Genomic DNA, 23,283 nt, shown 5'->3' with positions numbered 1-23,283 from the left:
TCCCCAAAAAGACTGTGGAGAAGAAACCGGTGAAGAAGACCGTGCGGGGTCGTGGCAAGGGGAGTGCTGAAGGCTCAGTTGCCCCTTCTTCAGTTTCTGAAGCCGCAGGTACCTATCGATCTTGTTATCGCGGATATACCGATTACGTGGTAGTATCTGACACCCTTGAGGGTTTGGGTGTTATAGGTGGTGGTGCGGCTGCGGGTGGAACTGCTATGGTTCCCCCTGTTGTTGGAGAAAAAAGGGGGCCAGAGCAGAAGGCTGCTGGTGGTGGTGAACCGAAACGTCGGAGACTGCAGACCAAGAGAGTCGCTCCGGCGCAAAAGAAACCTGCAGTTGCTGCTGGTAAGTATTTCCCTTTTCCTTGTTTTGTATGTACAATAGGTGGGAATACTCATTAATGCTCTTTGTGTTGCAGAATCCCGAGATGCGGGATATTCTTTCTTTGACTTCCCTGCGTCTCCTCCGCATACCGCTGCTGCGGGTGCGGGGGTATCGAAGGAGACTGTCGTGCCCCAGGAGCCTACGGTCCCTTCGGTTGGGCCGGTTCGCGATCCCCCCTTGGAGAAGACGGTGGAAACGACTGCTGACCGGATTTTTGACACTGTGGATTCCTCGGACAATCTGATCTCTCCTAATGAGGGTGATTGATTGGACTTGAGGTTTTCAGATGCCGGTAAGCAGAAGTCTGATGCTGAGGTGCGGCAGCAGGATGCTGAGCCGCAGAAGTCTCCTGCTGGTGAAAAGGGTAGCGGCTCGTCTGCTGGTGGTGCGGGTTATGACGGGCCTCCAATTCAGCCTGGGGAGTCTGAATTGGAGTATTACTACCGCACATACTCCCAGGGTCGCAGTATGGTGTATCACCGACCCCCCTGGACTGTTATGCAGGGGGACGACATTTCTAATGACCCTGCGGCATGCAAGGAGATTCTGGGTGGTCTGGGCACCCCTTTTGAAGTCGAGCGTGCCCGTGCCGCACCCCGAGAGCTGCGTATAAACCAGCTCTCATCAATGCTGGTAGGGACTTCCATTGTGGCAAATGCCATTTTGGAAGATTATAAGGTGCTGGGCCGCCGCGAGGAAGAAGCTGCTCGCGTGCGGGCCGAGGCGGAGAAGTTGGTCGAGGCTGCTCGTGTGGGTGCGGAGCAGCTCGAGAAGGACAAGGCTGCTTTTGAGAAGCAGAAGCAGACTTTTGAATGGGCTGCCGCTGCCCAGCTGAAACAGGTGCGTACCCTTGCTAAACTTCTTGCTGATGAGCGCAAGAGTTGGAATGAAAAAATGTCCAATGAGCGCAAGAAGTGGAATGCATCGTGGGCTAAGCAGAATGACATTCTGTTTCATGCTCGGCAGGAGTTGACAAATGCCAAGGCAGCGAATGCTACCTTGAGCCAGGAGAAGGCTGCGGCTGAGGCCATTTCTGTTAAAGCGCTGCAGGCGAAGGCCGACGCCCTGAAGGCGCTTGGAGAGGCCAAAGAAGCCGGTGCTCGTACCGCGAAAGCCCTTGAGGAGGCTGAAGAGAGGGAGAGCCGTGCTTCTAAGGCTCTTGAAGAGGCGAATGCGGAGCGCATTCGTTTGGACAAAGTTGTTGCCAGCCTGCAGGTATGTTTCTTTAACTGTGTTACTTTCTTCCATGTTTCGTAAATGTTTATCGTGTAAACTGTTTACTATTTTTTGACAGGCTGAGGTTCAGGCCCGGGAGGTCGCGGTTACAGACCTTACTGCCCGCGTGTCTGTTGCGGAGAAGCGGGCTGACGCCGCTGCTGAGGCCAAGGATGCCTTGGTGTCCTCTTTTAACCAGCTAGAGGCTGACCGTGAGTGGTTGCGGACTCACGGCATCGCGCGTGTAAGTATCCGTTGCCTTTACATTTGCTTGAATTAGTATTCAAGACTTATGATCCTTTTATTGCAGATTGTTGAGGCTATCATGAATGCCCCTGAGACCGCATCTGGTTTGGACCTGGTTAAGGAACGTGCGCGTGATGCTGGCTTTAAAGCTGGTTATAACCGCTGCATTGGGCATATCAATGTATTATCCGCAGGCGGTTATACTGATAAGGGATTCGGGTTCCGTGATGTGGATACCGAAGGTCGCCTGAAAGCGGCCGTAGCCTCCTTTTATGATACGCCCCTTGCCTGTGTAGGGGAACTGGACGATTGTTTGGAGGTTGCGGACTATGTTGACCGCTTGCGGATGCTTTATCCGGATGCGGAAGAGGAAGAACCTGCTGGTGGTGCCGGAGGAGATGCGGGAACCAGCGGTACAAAATAGGGTTTAGGTTGGCTATTGTGCCTCCTTTTTGTGTTCCTCTTTGTATAGAATAGAAACTTTATGTAAATTCATTTAAGCATCATGTAGGTGCTTGAATTTTTTGAATACAAAGTTTCTTTGTTCAGTTTGTACAAGTGTTTTTAATTCTTGCATGTCTGAACGTATGTATGCGTAACTTTACCCATTTATGAACGGGGTCAAGTATACTCCATACTTTTGTTGTATGAGTACGCATCAATTCTGTTATTTACCGTGTGAGGGTTTTAGAATTGCTTAAGCTTTGTAAAAGCTTATATATCCGGAACTCTACCCATTTGTGAATGGGGTCAAGTGTACTCCATACCTTTGTCGTATGAGTCCGCGTCAATTCCATTGTTTGCCTTTTTGGGCTCAGGAATTGTGTTAAGTGTTTAACAAAAACTTGTTTATCCGGCCGGATAACATAGCAAGTCTTTTTGCCTTTTGCTGGCCTATTACAATATTTGTGTGTGGTTACCACTTTGTATGGGTATCGCGAATGAAGATTTTGCCAATCTGTTTTTGGGATACCGCAAAGTGGAACACGCATTTGTAATAGTAATAACAAACAATAATGTATAAAATTGCTTATTTATTTATTTGCAAATGGCCTGCGGCCCGATAGGTTACATAGAGAAATGTAAGAACATGGCTTACATATAACAGCGTCGAAGCTGTTGTGCATTCCATGTGCGTGCGATAGGTTCGCCTTCTAGTGTTTGCAATTTGTACGCGCCTTTCCCTAAGACCTCTTTGATGAGGTAGGGTCCTTCCCACTTGGGGGCGAGTTTGCCTGGGCGCTCGGCATTAGATGCCTCATTGTCGCGTAGGACGTAGTCTCCTGGGTTGAAAGTACAAACGCGGACGCGCGCGTTGTAGTAATTTTCAAGTTTGGATTTATATTTGGCCTCGTTGATGGCAGCGTTTTCGCGCCTTTCTTCCAAGAGGTCCAAATCGATCCTGCGTTCCATGTTGTTGTCTAGTTTTTCAATAGCCAACATTCTAGGAGAGGGGAGACCTACTTCTGCGGGGATCACCGCTTCTGAACCGTAGACTAGGCTGAAGGGTGTTTCCCCATTGCTTGTTTTTGGGCTTGTACGGTGAGCCCATAAGATACTTGGGAGTTCATCGACCCAGCCACGTCTGGCCGTTCCCAACCGTGCCTTGATCCCTTCGACTAGGCTTTTATTGATACTCTCGACTTGGCCGTTCCCTTGCGGGTGTGCGACTGATGAGAATATGTGCTCAATATGTAGTTCTTTTAGCCATTTTTGGAATTCGTCGGCAGCGAAGTTGGTGCCGTTATCGGTGACAATGCACATTGGTAAACCGAAACGGCAGATGATGTGTTCCCAAATGAACTTCCTTGTTATCATAGCAGTGGTTGAGGCGAGCGGTTTTGCTTCCACCCATTTTGTGAAGTAATCAACCGCTACTATGATAAATTTAACCGCACCTGGAGCGTCAGGGAAAGGTCCCACAACGTCAATTGCCCATTTCTGAAAGGGCCATGCGGTTGTGACGGGGACTAAGTTGTTTTTTGGCCGCAAGGTTTTTGGAGCATGACGTTGACAGTCGATGCACTTGCGCAACTCTTTGACGGCGTCCAGGTGCATGCCGGGCCAGTAATACCCGGCATTCATGATTTTGGCCACTACCATGCGTGGTCCAGCATGTATGCCACATATGCCCTCGTGTATCTCTCGAATGAGGTATGTGGCATCCTGGGGGTTGACGCATCGTAGTAGTGGCCCGAGGTATGATTTGCGGTATAAGATACCGTCTCCCATTTGATAATGGCACGCTTTGTATTGTAGTTTGCGTGCTTCTGATTTGCTTTCGGGAGTCACACCTGACTGTAGATATGCGATAATAGGTGTCATCCATGATGTTGAACCGTATTGAATGACGTTGACTTGGCGCAGGGGTACCGAAGGATTTTGCAGGATTTCGATGCGTATCTCCTTTGCCAAGTGTTGGAAGCTGGTAGATGCAAGTTTCGATAGTGCATCTGCGGACTTGTTTTCGCTTCGATTAATATGGCGAATATTGAACGAAGCGAATTTGGATTTTAGTTGCAGGACTTGTTCGAGGTAGAGGATCATGATATCCCCTTTGCGGCATAGTCGCCGCGTACTTGGCCTGCAACTAACAAAGAGTCGACGTGTGCTTCCAGATGTTGCACGCCGATTTTGACTGCTAAACGTAGCCCCGCTAACAGAGCCTCATATTCTGCCTCGTTGTTTGTGCTTTTGAATTCGAGGCGGATTGCATATGTAAGCTCTTGGCCGTCAGGGCTGACGAGTCGCAGACCTGCACCCGCACCTTCGTCGTTGGAGGCACCATCTGTGAAGAGTGCCCATGTTTCTGAGGAGGGTGGCGTTGGTGCAGGAGTTTGTGCTTCTTCGCATTCTTGGATGCGATTCACCGGTACTTCGGCGGCGAAATCAGCTAAGATCTGGCCTTTAATCGCGGGGCGCGGTTTATAGTGTATCGTGTGCGCGCCCAGCTCGATTGCCCATTTCGCTAATCTCCCAGAGATGTCGGGTTTGGATAGGATCGGGCCGATCCTGTAATTGGTTAGCACTGTGATGACGTGGTTTACGAAGTAGCGTCGCAACCGTCTTGAAGCGTGCACTAATGCTAGCACCAATTTCTCCATTATTGAGTATCTCGTCTCTGGGTCGTTGAGCATCTTGCTGATGTAATAGATGGGTGTTTGAACCCCCTTTCGCTCCACTATTAATACCGCACCCACCGCGTTATCCGCGGCGGATAGGTATAATATGAGTGGCTCATCTTTGCGTGGTGCGGTTAGAGTTGGGAGTTGTATCAAACACTCCTTCATTTCCCGGAAGGCCTGTTCCGCCTCTGCGGTCCACTGGAATTGTTCTTTCTTTGAACAGCTCCGCAGGGTCTTGATGAACGGATAAGACTTAGCTGCGTGGTTGGCTAAGAATCTGTTGAGTGCCGCTAGCCTGCCGGCTAGCCGTTGCATATCCTTCATCGATGAAGGCGATGGCATGCGCTCGATCGCCTGGACTTTCTCCGGGTTTACCTTGAATCCATCTTTAGTCACGATGAACCCAAGGAATTTGCCTTCTTCCATTCCAAACGAGCATTTCCCTGGATTGAGCTTTATGTTAACGCTGCGCAGAGTTTGGAATGTTCTTTCAATATCTGTGAGCATGGTATCCTCTTCCATGCTCATGACGACCAGGTCGTCCATGTAGATTTCGACACTTTTGCTTATTTGGCCGCGGAAAGTGTCGTTCATCAACTTTTGGTAGGTTGAGCCCGCGTTGCGCAACCCAAACGGCATTTTTGTGTAGCAGTAATTTCCGGTGGGAGTCCGGAATGCCGTTTTGTCTTCATCCTCGATTGCCATTTGTACTTGATGGTACCCTTTGTAGCAATCGAGGAAACACTTCCACCTGAATGGTGCGAGATTATCGACTTTTTCATCGATTTCTGGAAGCGCGTAACAATCCTTGGGGCAGGCTTTGTTAAGGTCTTTGTAATCGACGCACATGCGCCAGCCCCCGGACGGTTTTTCTACCATGACTGGGTTGGATAACCACGTCCGGTATTTGACTTCCCGCAGGATGCCTGCGGAGAGCAGTTCTTCGATCTGCTCTTGCATCGCCTGATTTTTAGCTGACCCAAGGTGGCGTTGGCCTTGGATCACTGGCTTAATACCTGGCAAGGTATTTAAGTGATGTTGCGCAATATCCCGTGGGACCCCGGTCATGTCTGCGGGTGTCCACGCGAAGATGTCCTGGTTACTGAAGAGAAGCTGCTTCAGTTGCGCTTTTGTGGTCAGGGATAAGGCGTGACCCAACGTGACCTTTTGTTCTGGGTATCTCGCGTTGAGAACCCACTTTTCTGGTTGGTCGTTGGGAGTGGGCCTTGCGACCTTGGTCGGACGTACTTCGTCCGACATCATGACGTCCCTGCGGGCATAGATTATCGCGACCCCCGATTCGGTTGGGAAACCAACCGCAGAGTGGGGGACGGACGTAATCATATTGAAATCTCCTTGGGATTCTCTCCCGAGGAGTACGTCATATCTGGAGGTGTGAGGTAAGACCATGAAGTTTACCTCTTCTGTCCTTGTGCGGTTTCCGCTGGAAAGACGCACAGGGAAAGTAATCTGGCCTAGGGGAAAGACAGTTTCCCCTGCGAACCCGGTTAACGGGTAATCTACTGCTTGCAACCGATCTTTGTCCTCCTGGTCGAACTGGTTGAAGCATTGTTCGTAGATTATATCAGATGTACTGCCCGGGTCGATGAATAGACGCTCGGTGCAGTAGTGTGCCAGTTGGCCTGAAATGACGACGGCGCGCCTATCGCGCGGTCCGCCTCGGACTTTTGGAAAGACGACTTGCTCGTCTTTCCAGTCACATTCCGGCCTTCTTGCCGCTTTTCGCGGCCTGCCCTTGCCTCCGTGGATCATGTGGGTGGAAGCCACGTGCATGGTTCTCTTTCCGGAGGAGGTACCTTCGCCATGAGGGGTAATGCGCTTGGTGGGTTTTTGCCCACCTGGCAAAAGATGTTGCAGTTTCCCCTCCTTTAAGGCGCGCTCAATCTCCAGTCGGAGACTGATGCAGTTGTTGGTGGTGTGGCCCGAGTCCTTGTGGTACTCACAGTAGAGTGTGAGGTCCTGATTTTTCTTGGACTTCATTGGTTGGGCCGGTCGCAAGAACTGTGGGTCCGCAAGGAGGACCTCACTTGGCGACATGGTGATCTCGGTCCAGTTGCGGTCCCGAGAATCTTTTTTTGACGCCCGACTGTCTCGGGCGGGGTTGTACTTCTTTGGGTCGAACGTGTTGGTTCGCGGGAAGTATGGTTTGGAAATATCGCGATTTCCAACGTCCCGGTTGCGTTTATTGTTACGCTTGGCCCCTTGGTGGGATGTTTCGGCTTGGGGCTTTGCCTTTGTCACATGCGGTTCAAGTGACCGCTGTGTCTGGGCGTATGTCTTGACCGCGGTCATGACATCTTCCCATTTTTTGGGCAAGCCCTCCTTGCCAGAGATGGTCATGATCATCTCTCTGTCTTTGACGGCCCGGATGAAGTGGTTTCGTGCCATCTGGTCTGCCATGTCACCTATCTCCAGGCACTCTTTATTATATCGGACGACGAATGCTTCGAGCGATTCGTCGTCCCTTCGCCAGATGTTCATGACGTCCAACGAATCTCGTTCGTGGCGTCGCTGCTGGCAAAAATGGGCGAGGAACTTGGTACGCAAGTCCTCGAATGAATCCAGTGATCCCACTGGCAAAGAATCGAACCATGCCCTGGCCAGGCCCGTAAGGGTCTGGGGGAAAAAATTACACCAAGTGGGTTCATCCCACTGGCCGTTGATGCCTGCGCCCATGAAGATGTTCATGTGGTCGTCCGGGTCGATCGAACCACTGTATTTCCCAACGTTGAATGGGAACTTTGTCGTGTTGACATGGGCGTTGGCAATCCGCGCGCCGAACTTGGAATTTTCGGCCGCTGCCTTTGGCCTGTATGGCTCGTTCGCAGGGCGCTTTGCCGCCCTAAGGTATGTGTTGCGGGGGTGACTGGGAGGAACATAGTTGCGTCCTCCTGGTCTGCTACTGGTGTCATGCGAATCACCGCCGGTAGCTATGGTCGTCAGGGTCGGTATGACCGTACCCTTCGGTGTATGGTTGTGGGCCTAATCGGCTCTGAATGCCTGGGCCGCGTCTGGAGGTTGATCGCCTCCTGTCCTCGCCATGGGGGCCAAGGCGGGTATGTACCGGTCCTCTGGTGTGGACCCGTATGAGGAATCGTCCTCGTTGAGGGTGTGGACCGAACAGTAAGACGATCCCCGTTCTTCACGTCGGCTTCTTGAAGCCGGGCGTGAATGTATCCTGCCGTCGTATTGTAAAATACGCTCAACAGGGGTGTGTGGTGCTGGGGGAAGCCCAGCTCGTATATTCGCTTCAGTACAAGCACGGTTGTATGCTGCGGTCAGCGTGGCTGACAATAATGTATAAATTGCTTATTTATTTTATTTGCAAATGGCCTGCGGGCCCGATAGGTTACATAGAGAAATGTAAGAACATGGCTTACATATAACAGCGTCGAAGCTGTTGTGCATTCCATGTGCGTGCGATAGGTTCGCCTTCTAGTGTTTGCAATTTGTACGCGCCTTTCCCTAAGACCTCTTTGATGAGGTAGGGTCCTTCCCACTTGGGGGCGAGTTTGCCTGGGCGCTCGGCATTGGATGCCTCATTGTCGCGTAGGACGTAGTCTCCTGGGTTGAAAGTACAAACGCGGACGCGCGCGTTGTAGTAATTTTCAAGTTTGGATTTATATTTGGCCTCGTTGATAGCAGCGTTTTCGCGCCTTTCTTCCAAGAGGTCCAAATCGATCATGCGTTCCATGTTGTTGTCTAGTTTTCAATAGCCAACATTCTAGGAGAGGGAGACCTACTTCTGCGGGGATCACCGCTTCTGAACCGTAGACTAGGCTGAAGGGTGTTTCCCCATTGCTTGTTTTTGGGCTTGTACGGTGAGCCCATAAGATACTTGGGAGTTCATCGACCCAGCCACGTCTGGCCGTTCCCAACCGTGCCTTGATCCCTTCGACTAGGCTTTTATTGATACTCTCGACTTGGCCGTTCCCTTGCGGGTGTGCGACTGATGAGAATATGTGCTCAATATGTAGTTCTTTTAGCCATTTTTGGAATTCGTCGGCAGCGAAGTTGGTGCCGTTATCGGTGACAATGCACATTGGTAAACCGAAACGGCAGATGATGTGTTCCCAAATGAACTTCCTTGTTATCATAGCAGTGGTTGAGGCGAGCAGTTTTGCTTCCACCCATTTTGTGAAGTAATCAACCGCTACTATGATAAATTTAACCGCACCTGGAGCGTCAGGGAAAGGTCCCACAACGTCAATTGCCCATTACTGAAAGGGCCATGCGGTTGTGACGGGGACTAAGTTGTTTTTTGGCCGCAAGGTTTTTGGAGCATGACGTTGGCAGTCAATGCACTTGCGCAACTCTTTGACGGCGTCCAGGTGCATGCCGGGCCAGTAATACCCGGCATTCATGATTTTGGCCACTACCATGCGTGGTCCAGCATGTATGCCACATATGCCCTCGTGTATCTCTCGAATGAGGTATGTGGCATCCTGGGGGTTGACGCATCGTAGTAGTGGCCCGAGGTATGATTTGCGGTACAAGATACCGTCTCCCATTTGATAATGGCACGCTTTGTGTTGGAGCTTGCGTGCCTCTGATTTGCTTTCGGGAGTCACACCAGATTGTAGATATGCGATAATAGGTGTCATCCATGATGTTGAACCGTATTGAATGACGTTGACTTGGCGCAGGGGTACCGAAGGATTTTGCAGGATTTCGATGCGTATCTCCTTTGCCAAGTGTTGGAAGCTGGTAGATGCAAGTTTCGATAGTGCATCTGCGGACTTGTTTTCGCTTCGATTAATATGGCGAATATTAAACGAAGCGAATTTGGATTTTAGTTGCAAGGCTTGTTCGAGGTAGAGGATCATGATATCCCCTTTGCGGCATAGTCGCCGCGTACTTGGCCTGCAACTAACAAAGAGTCGACGTGTGCTTCCAGATGTTGCACGCCGATTTTAACTGCTAAACGTAGCCCCTGCTAACAGGGCCTCATATTCTGCCTCGTTGTTTGTGCTTTTGAAGTCGAGGCGGATTGCATATGTAAGCTCTTGGCCGTCAGGGCTGACGAGTCGCAGACCTGCACCTGCACCTTCCTCGTTGGAGGCACCATCTGGTAAATAGCGCCCATGTTTCTGAGGAGGGTGGCGTTGGTGCAGGAGTTTGTGCTTCTTCGCATTCTTGGATGCGATTCACCGGTACTTCGGCGGCGAAATCAGCTAAGATCTGGCCTTTAATCACGGGGCGCGGTTTATAGTGTATCGTGTGCGCGCCCAGCTCGATTGCCCATTTCGCTAATCTCCCAGAGATGTCGGGTTTGGATAGGATCGGGCCGATCCTGTAATTGGTTAGCACTGTGATGACGTGGTTTACGAAGTAGCGTCGCAACCGTCTTGAAGCGTGCACTAATGCTAGTACCAATTTCTCCATTATTGAGTATCTCGTCTCTGGGTCGTTGAGCATCTTGCTGATGTAATAGATGGGTGTTTGAACCCCCTTTCGCTCCACTATTAATACCGCACCCACCGCGTTATCCGCGGCGGATAGGTATAAGATGAGTGGCTCATCCTTTGCGTGGTGCTGTTAGAGTAGGGAGTTGTATCAAACACTCCTTCATTTCCCGGAAGGCTTGTTCAGCCTCTGCGGTCCACTGGAATTGTTCTTTCTTTGAACAGCTCCGCAGGGTCTTGATGAACGGATAAGACTTAGCTGCGTGGTTGGCTAAGAATCTGTTGAGTGCCGCTAGCCTGCCGGCTAGCCGTTGCATATCCTTCATCGATGAAGGCGATGGCATGCGCTCGATCGCCTGGACTTTCTCCGGGTTTACCTTGAATCCATCTTTAGTCACGATGAACCCAAGGAATTTGCCCTCTTCCATTCCAAACGAGCATTTTCCTGGATTGAGCTTTATGTTAACGCTGCGCAGAGTTTGGAATGTTCTTTCAATATCTGTGAGCATGGTATCTTCTTCCATGCTCATGACGACCAGGTCGTCCATGTAGATTTCGACACTTTTGCTTATTTGGCCGCGGAAAGTGTCGTTCATCAACTTTTGGTAGGTTGAGCCCGCGTTGCGCAACCCAAACGGCATTTTTGTGTAGCAATAATTTCCGGTGGGAGTCCGGAATGCCGTTTTGTCTTCATCCTCGATTGCCATTTGTACTTGATGGTACCCTTTGTAGCAATCGAGGAAACACTTCCACCTGAATGGTGCGAGATTATCGACTTTTTCGTCGATTTCTGGAAGCGCGTAACAGTCCTTGGGGCAGGCTTTGTTAAGGTCTTTGTAATCGACGCACATGCGCCAGCCCCCGGACGGTTTTTCTACCATGACTGGATTGGATAACCATGTCTGGTATTTGACTTCCCGCAGGATGCCTGCGGAGAGCAGTTCTTCGATCTGCTCTTGCATCGCCTGATTTTTAGCTGACCCAAGGTGGCGTTGGCCTTGGATCACTGGCTTAATACCTGGCATGGTATTCAAGTGATGTTGCGCAATATCACGTGGGACCCCGGTCATGTCTGCGGGTGTCCACGCGAAGATGTCTTGGTTCCTGAAGAGAAGCTGCTTCAGTTGCGCTTTGGTGGTCGGGGATAAGGCGTGACCCAATGTGACCTTTTGTTCTGGGTATCTCGCGTTGAGAACCCATTTTTCTGGTTGGTCGTTGGGAGTGGGCCTCGCGACCTTGGTCGGACGTACTTCGTCCGACATCATGACGTCCCTGCGGGCATAGATTATCGCGACACCCGATTCGGTTGGGAAACCAACCGCAGAGTGGGGGACCGACGTAATCATATTGAAATCTCCTTGGGATTCTCTCACGAGGAGTACGTCATATCTGGAGGTGTGAGGTAAAACCATGAAGTTTACCTCTTCTGTCCTTGTGCGGTTTCCGCTGGAAAGACGCACAGGGAAAGTAATCTGGCCTAGGGGAAAGACAGTTTCCCCTGCGAACCCGGTTAACGGGTAATCTACTGCTTGCAACCGATCTTTGTCCTCCTGGTCGAACTGGTTGAAGCATTGTTCGTAGATTATATCAGATGTACTGCCCGGGTCGATGAACAGACGCTCGGTGCAGTAGTGTGCCAGTTGGCCTGAAATGACGACGGCGCGCCTGTCGCGCGGTCCGCCTCGGACTTTTGGAAAGACGACTTGCTCGTCTTTCCAGTCACATTCCGGCCTTCTTGCCGCTTTTCGCGGCCTGCCCTTGCCTCCGTGGATCATGTGGGTGGAAGCCACGTGCATGGTTCTCTTCCCGGAGGAGGTACCTTCGCCGTGAGGGGTAATGCGCTTGGTGGGTTTTTGCCCACCTGGCAAAAGATGTTGCAGTTTCCCCTCCTTTAAGGCGCGCTCAATCTCCAGTCGGAGACTGATGCAGTTGTTGGTGGTGTGGCCCGAGTCCTTGTGGTACTCACAGTAGAGTGTGAGGTCCTGATTTTTCTTGGACTTCATTGGTTGGGCCGGTCGCAAGAACTGTGGGTCCGCAAGGAGAACCTCACTTGGCGACATGGTGATCTCGGTCCAGTTGCGGTCCCGAGATTCTTTTTTTGACGCCCGACTGTCTCGGGCGGGGTTGTAGTTCTTTGGGTCGAACGTGTTGGTTCGCGGGAAGTATGGTTTGGAAATATCGCGATTTCCAACGTCCCGGTTGCGTTTATTGTTACGCTTGGACCCTTGGTGGGATGTTTCGGCTTGGGGCTTTGCCTTTGTCTGCGGTTCAAGTGACCGCTGTGTCTGGGCGTATGTCTTGACCGCGGTCATGACATCTTCCCATTTTTTGGGCAAGCCCTCCTTGCCAGAGATGGTCATGATCATCTCTCTGTCTTTGACGGCCCGGATGAAGTGGTTTCGTGCCATCTGGTCTGCCACGTCATCTATCTCCAGGCACTCTTTATTATATCGGACGACGAATGCTTCGAGCAATTCGTCGTCCCTTCGCCAGATGTTCATGACGTCCAACGAATCTCGTTCGTGGCGTCGCTGCTGGCAAAAATGGGCGAGGAACTTGGTACGCAAGTCCTCGAATGATTCCAGTGATCCCACTGGCAAAGAATCGAACCATGCCCTGGCCAGGCCCGTAAGGGTCTGGGGGAAAAAATTACAACAAGTGGGTTCATCCCACTGGCCGTTGATGCCCGCGCCCATGAAGATGTTCATGTGGTCGTCCGGGTCGGTCGAACCACTGTATTTCCCAACGTTGAATGGGAACTTTGTCGTGGTGACATGGGCGTTGGCAATCCGCGTGCCGAACTTGGAATTTTCGGCCGCTGCCTTTGGCCTGTATGGCTCGTTCGCAGGGCGCTTTGCCGCCCTAAGGTATGTGTTGCGAGGGTGACTGGGAGGAACATAGTTGCGTCCTCCCGGTCTGCTACTGGTGTCATGCGAATCACCGCGGTAGCTATGGTCGTCAGGGTCGGTATGACCGTACCCTTCGGTGTATGGTTGTGGGCCCAATCGGCTCTGAATGCCTGGGCCGCGTCTGGAGGTTGATCGCCTCCTGTCCTCGCCATGGGGGCCAAGGCGGGTATGTACCGGTCCTCTGGTGTGGGACCCGTATGAGGAATCGTCCTCGTTGAGGGTGTGGACCGAACAGTAAGACGATCCCCGTTCTTCACCTCGGCTTCTTGAAGCCGGGCGTGAATGTATCCTGCCGTCGTATTGTAAAATACGCTCAACAGGGGTATGCGGTGCTGGGGGAAGCCCAGCTCGTATATTCGCTTCAGTACAAGCGCGGTTGTATGCTGCGGTCAGCGTGGCTGCCTGCTGCTCGTACCAGGCATGAATGGTCATGCCTGGTGGGATCACAGATGGGAACTGTGATAAGTCATGTTCAAACATAAAGGAGGGGCTCCTTTGTGTGGACGTGCCGATGTGTCCGGGTTGGGAGGTCGAGGCATTGACCCCTACCGGGTTTGGGATTGGAGGATTTTGGTTATCCGCAGTTTTGTTTTGGTGATCAGTCATGATCGTGAGAGAGGAAAAAGGATGGTTTAGAAAATGCTAAGAGTAGCGGTGGGCGCCAATGATGAAACAATGGTTAACCGGGCAGGGTTAACACACTGGTCTCGTCAAGAAGGGTTAATCCCTTCCTCTCGAGGATCGCTGGCTGGATCACCGGTGGTTGATCTCCTGCACAAGGAAACAAGCCGTGACTCGTAACAAGGAGGATGGGGTGGGGGGTGCTCCTTGTTACCACTCTCCGGCGTGAGAATCAGTAGTTTGCTTGGGAAGCAAAGTAAGATAGTAGTAGTAGTGAGAGAGTTGTGAAGAGATACCTCAAACCTGGTTTGGGGTTGGTATTTATAGCCGAGGAGTGAAGGAGGCTGATGATGGATAGACTGACGACGTGCTGCACCTTTGCAGGTGTGTCAGGCTTGTCGGTTATGGAGGTTACGCCACGTCAGTCCATTGCTTACGTAGCTCTGACAGGAAACTGCCATTGGTGCTACTTGCACTGTGGTGTCAGTCCCACTTGTTGAATGCATAGGATGCGGTGCAAGCCGCATCGCTACGTGCGGTAACATCTGAAGTTACCGCGTCTCCTACTTGTGATCAAGGAATACGCGAGATGCGGTGCTAGCCGCATCGTCGTCTTACCTGCATCCCTTGTCGTGACGAAAATGCCCGTATGGAGCGGTGTCAACCGCACCGTTACGTTCATCTCCTTCTGTGCCTGAGGTAAGGCTTTCTTTGTATTGATAGAAGTGTTCGCTGGATGCGGTGCGAGGCCGCATCGCTGTGAACACTTTCGTTTTCATACACCAGATGTGATGCTATGTCGCATCACTCTACCGTTCTCATGTTCCATGTAAGTCCTCCTTCGTTACTAGATAGATTGGATTCAACCCTTGTGCCGACGCGTTCTCGCATGGGCACAAGTAAGTTGTTAGCTAGTGGGGGTTTTGATAAAGGTAATGGTCACTCGCGGTCGATGCTGACGCGAGATCTGGGACCATACCCCTTCACCCCTTGAAATCACAGGCACTGCCGTGGTTTCCTTACACGCCGCCACTGACATATCCATTATTTCGGAATCCATCCGCTATTTAGGGATGTAGGATGCTCTTAATATACATACTCTTAATATTTAAAAGTGGGTAAAGATACCAAAATGTATTCACATAAAATGCACATGCCGTGATTTAACATGAAAAACGAAGAGAGTTAACTCTTAAGTATGAAACCTGTTACAAAAATGAAATATAAAGGATAGTCAATATGTTTTTAAATATTAAGGCTGAAACACATAAAGCTAAAGGATGTTTTATTTATTTTGTCTATTTATTATAACTTAACCATTTTCTTTGGTTTTTAGTTGTCCGAATCTAGTTCCCTCTCCTATGGGCAGGACCAATAGACAAACAGCTTGTGGTTATCCATCCTATTGCTGCCCCTGCTCTTCAAACGGGCAACTATAAGAAAATTAACGCCATCGAGGCAGCACCAACAGACACACAACTTATTGGTGTCCCTGCTCTTCAACTGGATGAGTTGAAGGAGATTACTGACAACTTTGGTAATGAGTTTCGAATCGGGGAAGGACTTTTTGGAAGAGTTTACGTTGGTGTCTTAAGAAATGGCCAGATTTCAGCCATTAAAATGTTAAGCTCAACTGCACAACCAGAGCATGAATTTTTACCTGAGGTTTAACTTATGGTTGCTAATACAGAAAATCCCAAAATAGACATATATGTAAACGCAACTACTCCGAAACAACATTGATTTTTCCACTTCCAAAAAATAAGACATCAACGCTGAATTTTTTCTCCATCATCATTTTAGCTTATATAAGCCACGTGTCAAGTCCCATAGGTGTCCACAAGGAGGGTGGAGTATTAGGGTGTAAGGAGTAGTTAAACACTTGAGAGTGACAAACTAAAAAATCAACCAATCGGAGTGCGGCACGTCAATCAGTGTAAAATGTTTAAACTTTGTTGAAAAGTGTTGGCAATGGTTAGACACTTGGTGAAGTGATAAACCTTTTTTTAAAAAAAAAAAAAGTGTGATTGGTTGAGAGATGACATGGACCCCACCACACACACCCCTCTCTCTCTCTCTCTCCTTCCTCCCTTCACCGCAGCGGCAATCCCTCACCGAACGACAATGAAACCGCAGCGGCAAAGGGGTCGGCGGCGGTGTTGCCGCGCGGCAAAACCCTTTGCCACTCCCCTTTGCCGCACCACTCCGGACACCCCTAGGACAAACATCGCCATGTGGGTGGCATGTTTTAACTATAAGTCCCTCCGTATTGGGACGTGATGTTATGGCGATGGAGACGAGCATAGCGCCCCATAGCATCCGACAACGGCATTACAGTCGCAGCTTTGGGGTTTATATTTTGATTCTCCTTGAAAAATATCACTCCATGCCTATAAAGCCTTCTCTTGCACGTTTTCGTCACTTGTCACATAACCCTACCAAAAGGTTTTATGAGATTTTATAACTACACATGGGCTAAAGTTGAGAAGGCAATGTTTATACTGGGGTAGTGGACTATTTATATGTCTATTTTGAGGATTTTCCTTGCTAATAATATTATATGTATAAACTGATATTAATATGACATATTTGGTGAACCATTGTAGGTTTCTAGGGTATCAAGGCTTAAACATGATAATGTCGTTCAGATGCTTGGATATTGTGTAGATGATGGTATGAGATTACTTGCTTACGAGTACGCTTCGTATGGATCTCTTCGAGATATTCTTCATGGCAAGTTTTTTAGCTTATTGCTTTCTTAATGATCTTTTGGCAGTTCTTTTTAAGCCCCTTGTGACGTTAGTGCCTATAGAAGTTTGTTTAGCCACATATATATAAAAATAACACCATTATTTTAAATTTGAGACTCTGGTTAACCATAAACCCAAAGTACATTGTTCTGTAAAAGAGTAATGATTGAAGATGAAATTTCAAAATTCATTAAATTTTGTCAGCAGACAGTTGCGTCTTTTGTATGAGTCTTTTATTCTTATTTACTTTTAGTTTTTATTTAAAACACCTTTAATTTTTATTTAAAACCTCAAATCCATAGGGGGTTATTACATATTATCATTCATTATTTTTAAATATATATAAAAAAAAAACTAATCAAAATTAAAAAAAGATGTACAAATAAGAGGTAAAGGGTAAGTTGTTTGTTTTAGTTACCCATGGATCAAATCATCACAAGTGGGTAAGCAAACAATGGACCAAATAGGTAATTAACTGCTGCTCCGAGGCGAACAATCTACAATTTTGACCAAACTATATGAACCACTCTTTAACTCCATTACTTAACTGTATATAGTAACATGGTGGACGAGACTCATTTTGCATGAATGGTAGGTGTCCTAAAGTTCTCCTCAATTGACCTTGATTGTCTACTAAATTGGTGCCAAACGTTTGTGGATGTAGGGCGTAAAGGTGTGAAAGATGCATTGCCAGGTCCAGTTCTATCATGGGACGAAAGACTTAAAATTGCTACTGGCGCTGCAAGAGGGCTTCAATACTTGCATGAGACGGCACAACCTCAAATTATCCATCGTAATATCAAGTCTAGTAATATTCTGCTTTTCGACAATCATGTTGCTAAGATTGGGGATTTCGATTTATCAAACCAAACTCCAGACATGTCGGAACGTACTAACTCTACCCGTGCTTTTAACTTTGGTTCTCATGCCCCAGAGTAAGCATGCTTCACTAATTCGAAGTTGTCATATAAGGAAAATCTCCAAAACAAACATATGACTAGTCAACTCTCACAAATAACCATCGAATTTGAAAGTTATATTGGATTTGTTAGGGAAAATCTCTATAACAAACATATGACTAGTCAACTCTCACAAAATCAACATCGAATTTAATAGTCAACAAAATAAAACTTACTATTGGTGCGAAAAATATCGGCCAACGTGTACACCTTAGACTATCACCATTCGTTATTTTCTCCCAACCTAGGTTGTCCAAATAAATTAAAGAAAAAGGAAAATTATATTTTTCTCCACAACATGGTTGGCCAAGCAACCTAAGGTTGCAAGAGGTTGCACATACTCTTTTGCCACTTGTCAAAATTAGATTGGTTCTATCTTCTAATTTTCTTTTTTGTATTTTATTTTCTAACTATCAATTCCCCCAATAATTTTATTACTCAAATAATTTTTAATATTTAAACTTAATAACAAAACTAAATACACCGTATTTTCTAAAATAAATTTCTGAACATTACGATATAAATTTTATTAAAAACGGAGTTCGTTTGAAAAAATATATTTTCCAGAATATTATATATATTGATTGTTTAACTTTTTAATTTTTATATTAAAATAAGTAACTTTTATTTGTTTTTAAAAAAAATAATTGTTTCAATTATTATTGACATTTATTTAATAAAAATTTAGGTTGGGTTGAGTTGTGAATGTGTGTTAAAAAATGAGTTAAGTTGGGTTGTGTATGTCGAAGAGAGAGAAAATAGTTTTTTATTAAAGGTTGGGTTGAGTTGGGTTGTGAATGTGGATAGTTTAGTCCTCAAGGACATGACACTTTTAGATGAAATGACGGTGGGAATAATTTTTGGTTTTTTCTAAAAACCTTAAAGCTACCACCGGTAAAAGTCTAGCGGTTGTATAGATCTTCCGGCGGTCACTGGGCAGTTGGTGGTGATAACACTTCTTAATAAGAAGACCGCACCCGATCCCAACGTCTCTCTTTGGCGAGCGTTAGCAGGTAACACCCCAATTGGTGGCTCCCGTTGGTAACCCCCAGCCCACGTAACAGTGTTTCACGTCATTATTTGCTGACGTGTCAGGGGAGTAACAGTGTTCCACGTCGTTATTTCCATGTAAACTCCTTTACCCCTCATGGGTATCTAGAATGACCAAGTTAGCTTCCCAACAGCTACATGTTGCTCCCAGCCAGCCATGTTATTACAACCTGAAAAGATCTAATCAGGCACAAAGAAACTATTGTATATGAAACATTTCAATTAATGTTTGATATATGACCTTTTAAGGGGAGGAGGGGTGGTTCACTAGTGATAGATTCTATCACTCTCACTGTCCAATAAAATCATGTCATGTCATCAACCAAATTTCTATCACTAGTGATAGAAATGTAGGGGGGTGGTATCACTAGTGATGGGATTCCAATGTACAAGTATTAATGCACAATGTACAAGATACACATTCATTCACTTACATGTTCAACGCGTTATATATATAACGAGTTATACTTATCACTCGTTATATATAGGGGAGGCGGCGGTGTTCCAATGCTCATCACTCGTGATGAAACCTCCATAACGGACCACCCCATGTGGCCTAATACGCACTAAGATCTTTATTTTGTGGATTTTCAAAACCAATGTACATTTTGTGAAAGTTGACTATTCTCAAATGTGTATATTTTGATGAATTTCCATTTTGTTATTTCTTGCCATGCTTACAATGTCATTTTGACCTTCATATAGATATGCCATGACTGGAAATCTGGATTCAAAAAGTGATGTTTACAGCTTTGGAGTTGTTCTCTTGGAGCTCTTGAGTGGCCGAAAGCCTGTCGACCATACTTTGCCACCTGGTCAACAAAGTCTAGTCACTTGGGTATGTTCACGCCTTTTATAAGATATATGGTTTCTTTCTAATCTAAAAGCATGTGAATATTTAAATGATGTCAGGCTACACCAAAACTCCGTGAAGATAAGTTTCAAAGCTGTGTTGACACTAGACTGAATGGAGAATACCCTCTCAAGTCAGCTTTCAGGGTGTGTTAATTTCCATAGTTTTGTATATCAACATATATATTATATATAGTATTATAACATGGCCGTTTTTCTAGTTCTCTTCTCAAATAGCAATTGTTGGTGCATATGTAGTTTGGAAAACTAAAGTAATGCAAATGGTGTAGAAATAAAATAACTAAAGTGTAATATGGGCCTGGAATCTAGTTTTGGTTTGGTTAAATGTGTAGCTTACGTAGATGGTTGTAACGATATTAATACCTAACAATGCCACCTCGAACTCAGCCCATTTGTGCGTGGAACTCCGCACACTGTGGGGCGTGAGTAGGCTGTTTTGGGCAGAAGGGTCACATGCGGTAGGCGCATCTCTAAAACACAAACCTTGTTTATTAAAATACTTTCACAACACAGTCCTTTTCTTTTAGTTTTCTTTTCTTTTTTTTTTAAACTTATTTCATTACACACTTTAGTGAAAATAGTGAGTTAAAACAATCTTACCTACATTAGTGACGTGGCAGTGGCACCCCGGCCCTTTTACATTTCTTAGTGAGATCATTACCTACTCATGGTCTAATACCAGTATTTGTGTAATTTTGTAATGACAGGTGGCACACGTTGCGGCCCTGTGTGTGCAATATGAATCTGAGTACCGGCCGAACATGAGTATGGTGGTTAAAATACTAGAGCCGTTGTTGAAATCTTATGCTCCTCCTCCACCCCCTCCTCCTCCACTCTCTCCTCCTGCCAAAGCATCACACTTGAACTTATTTATGTGTTGTTGCAGAAGACCAACTTAGCAGTTGTATTTCTATACATGCTGTTGACTTCTAAGGTGTTCCATTTCCTTTTCCCCTCAATGCGAAGCCAAGGGAGCTTACTCAACCTGTACTCGAGCGCCTCCTCTATGCACCCTTTAAAAATATGACGAATTGGAAACAAAAGTTGCGTCAACAGATGGTGTGGGGTGGTGTTAAGTGAGTGGAGGCTGTGTAACAAGTTTCAAATTGACAGTAATTTAAGTTTGTTACATTTTCATGCAATGTGCTGAATATTATCATGCCCTCGAGAACGTATATGTATAAATCAGCAATCTTCAAACATTTTTGTTGTTGTTGTTGTTGGATGTCCATCTATTTTGTTCTTAGGTGGTTTGGTATGAGCATGCACACGGTTGTTTCCTACGTTGATATGAATGATTAAGAAATTGTAGTTGATCATAGAAATCCAAAATCGAACGTTTCTTTATATACTTTTGATTTTTTTGGACTAAACAAACTTAAATATACAAAAGAAATAAATTAAAAGTAAAAACCAACATAATAAAAGAAAGAATAGTTGACACATTATGCCTACGCTCCAAGCTACACCCCAATACCAAAACAACCAACCAGAAGTCAAGCACGGGGCTGTGCCCTACTCTAGAGTTCATGCAGAACAAGACAAACAAAGCAAACAAGAGACACGGGGCCGTAGTCAACTCCCAGATATGCAAAATTTCTCGAAGGACCCCACAGTACTGATCACGTGGTCGTGCCTTCTGACACACGGGATCGTGTGTGCATACGGACTGACATAGATCAATAAATGAAGACGGAGAAAGAAGAATACGGGGCAGTGCCCCCTGGGCACGGGGCCGTTTAAGGAGTCTGTTTCCAGCTATATATAGAGTTGCTTGGTTCAATTCCAACTCGTCCCTTGACAGCCCTCTCTCTCACTTACCACCACTTCAACACCATCATCCACCAAATTATCCACCTTTAGAGTGTGTGTAGTAGTCTCAGGATCCAAGATTGGTCGTAAGAGTTCTTGTTAAACAAAGGTCATGCTTGCCTAATCTCTTACATCACTTGGTGAAAACAAATCTTTTATGTATTACTTTTGATTTCCAAGCTTTGACTACTTTTTATTTGGGTTTGTATTAATTAATTTAAGAAATAGGTTTTTATATTGAAAGTGAACTTTACTCTATCATTTCAACATGTTTTGTTGATTCACTCATTCGTGTCTTTACGGTCTATACAAAGCGCGTTAACTGTTTGGAAGGGGTTAGAATGGTGGTTTGGGTAAAGTTCTTGTCTCGTTCAGTGTATAGATCCTGCGAGTACTTGATTCAAGCTTATTAGGACTTCTCTTAAGGCAGATAGCATCAAATCGAGGGAAGTAAGAACATCTTGAATCCCTTATAAATAAACTACTATTAAAACTTTAAACTGGCCTTCCGGGACTGTATCCCTCCTAACTCAGACCAATATGGCCGAGAGTAGTGTTGCCTCTAAAAGAGGGATATGCCACATTTTGCATTAAATACTTACTCAATTACGTTTCAATAATTCGGTCTTGCGGGACTGTATCCCTGCTTACTCAGACTAATATGGCTGAGGGTAGCGTTTCCTCCAAAAGAGGGACATGCCACAAAACTAGATAATCTCTTAAAAAACTGAAAGTGCGAAAATCTTCAAAGGGTTTGTAAAAGAGGAGTCGATTCTATCTTATTTATTGTTTTTACTAACATTTTATCTTTATTTCATTTTCCTTAAAAAAAAAACTAACTAACATCTTTTCTCAAAACTTTGGTTAGATTAGACGTTAACAATATTACGGTATTAAAAGCTCTTATTTCCTTGGACGACCTCAATATCTTACTATCACTATACTACGCCAACGATGAGTGTATTTGTCCTAACCTGTTGTAGAGAGTGACTGTATTGTATCCTGTTTTATAAATTAAAAGCTTGATAAACGAGTAAAAAGTGCTAAAATATATTAAAAATTATACCACGCTCGCACCACGTTGAGTTTTTGGCGCCGCTGTCCGGGACACAAGAATTTTAAGAAAGTTTAAACTCGACGGCCGAATCATCTTTTTCAGTTTTTCTCTCCAAACTCTTCTTCATTTTAATAAAATTTTTAGTTATAGAAGGCCACCTGTGGCCGTGTTCAAACGCCCAGTACCTGAAAGTCAAAATTTCTGAACACAGAACCTAACAAGGGGCGGTGCCTCATCTGACACGTGGTTGTGTTCACCTTCTGTTTTAAGAATAACTTTTTCCCGAGAGCCGTAATCTTCTGGGTACCATTAACCAATGGATTATTACATGGAAGATTATAACTACTACTATTACGATAATTACGAGGAAACATATTGTACCATATGCGGTGAATCTCATTCGATGCAAAATTTTTACCTCTTTCAACCATCAACCTTATACACAACATATGAGCAACCAAGGTTTGAGCTCCCAACATTGAGCTTTGATTGGGACACTCAATCATTTGAAACATACGAGACACCACCCACAATCATCCCCGAAGCCGAAAGCCTCATTCAAAGTCTCAAGAACTTAGAACTCTTAATCAAGAAATCTCGTGCAACCGAAGAGACTATTTGCACAAAAGAGGTAATCATAGAAGAGGTAAAACCTCAAGACCCGAAAAAAGAGGAACCACTCGAAGAAAACCCATTGCATGAAAATGACAAACCCGAACTAAGCCATAAGGAAGGTAATTCCACAAAGGTAAATCTCGAAGAGGAACAATAAACCCTCCAAAAATAGACATTCTACAACCTACTTTTTGAAAATCATAGTTTAGTTCCATCTCATGCTAAGTTTTTAAAAGTGTTA

At 46.3% G+C, this 23,283-nt stretch overlaps 1 protein-coding gene across 1 annotated transcript; it reads left to right on the top strand.

Annotated features, from left to right (window-relative positions):
• Positions 1-215: 215 nt before the first annotated feature.
• Positions 216-20,834, top strand: LOC110888332 (pto-interacting protein 1). The gene is made up of 8 exons (XM_035979955.1): positions 216-345; positions 419-606; positions 15,277-15,591; positions 16,533-16,659; positions 17,341-17,611; positions 19,391-19,523; positions 19,598-19,684; positions 20,266-20,834. Exons 1-8 carry the CDS (start codon positions 216-218, stop codon positions 20,455-20,457), a joined length of 1,443 nt encoding a protein of 480 aa, XP_035835848.1. The 3' UTR covers positions 20,458-20,834.
• The last annotated feature ends 2,449 nt before the right edge of the window (positions 20,835-23,283 follow it).

The sequence above is a fragment of the Helianthus annuus genome, chromosome 11 (assembly GCF_002127325.2).
Source record: "Helianthus annuus cultivar XRQ/B chromosome 11, HanXRQr2.0-SUNRISE, whole genome shotgun sequence".
Lineage (NCBI taxonomy): Eukaryota > Viridiplantae > Streptophyta > Magnoliopsida > Asterales > Asteraceae > Helianthus > Helianthus annuus.
The sequence above is the reverse complement of the archived record's forward strand: the minus strand, read 5'-3'. Positions and strand labels throughout refer to the sequence as shown.

Coding starts and splice junctions, on each gene's coding strand:
- LOC110888332 (XM_035979955.1), top strand. CDS start 216: ATGGTTCCCCCTGTTGTTGGAGAAAAAAGGGGGCCAGAGCAGAAGGCT. Junction 16,660..17,340: donor TCTTCGAGATATTCTTCATG/GCAAGTTTTTTA, acceptor TTGTGGATGTAG/GGCGTAAAGGTGTGAAAGAT. Junction 19,685..20,265: donor CTCTCAAGTCAGCTTTCAGG/GTGTGTTAATTT, acceptor TTGTAATGACAG/GTGGCACACGTTGCGGCCCT.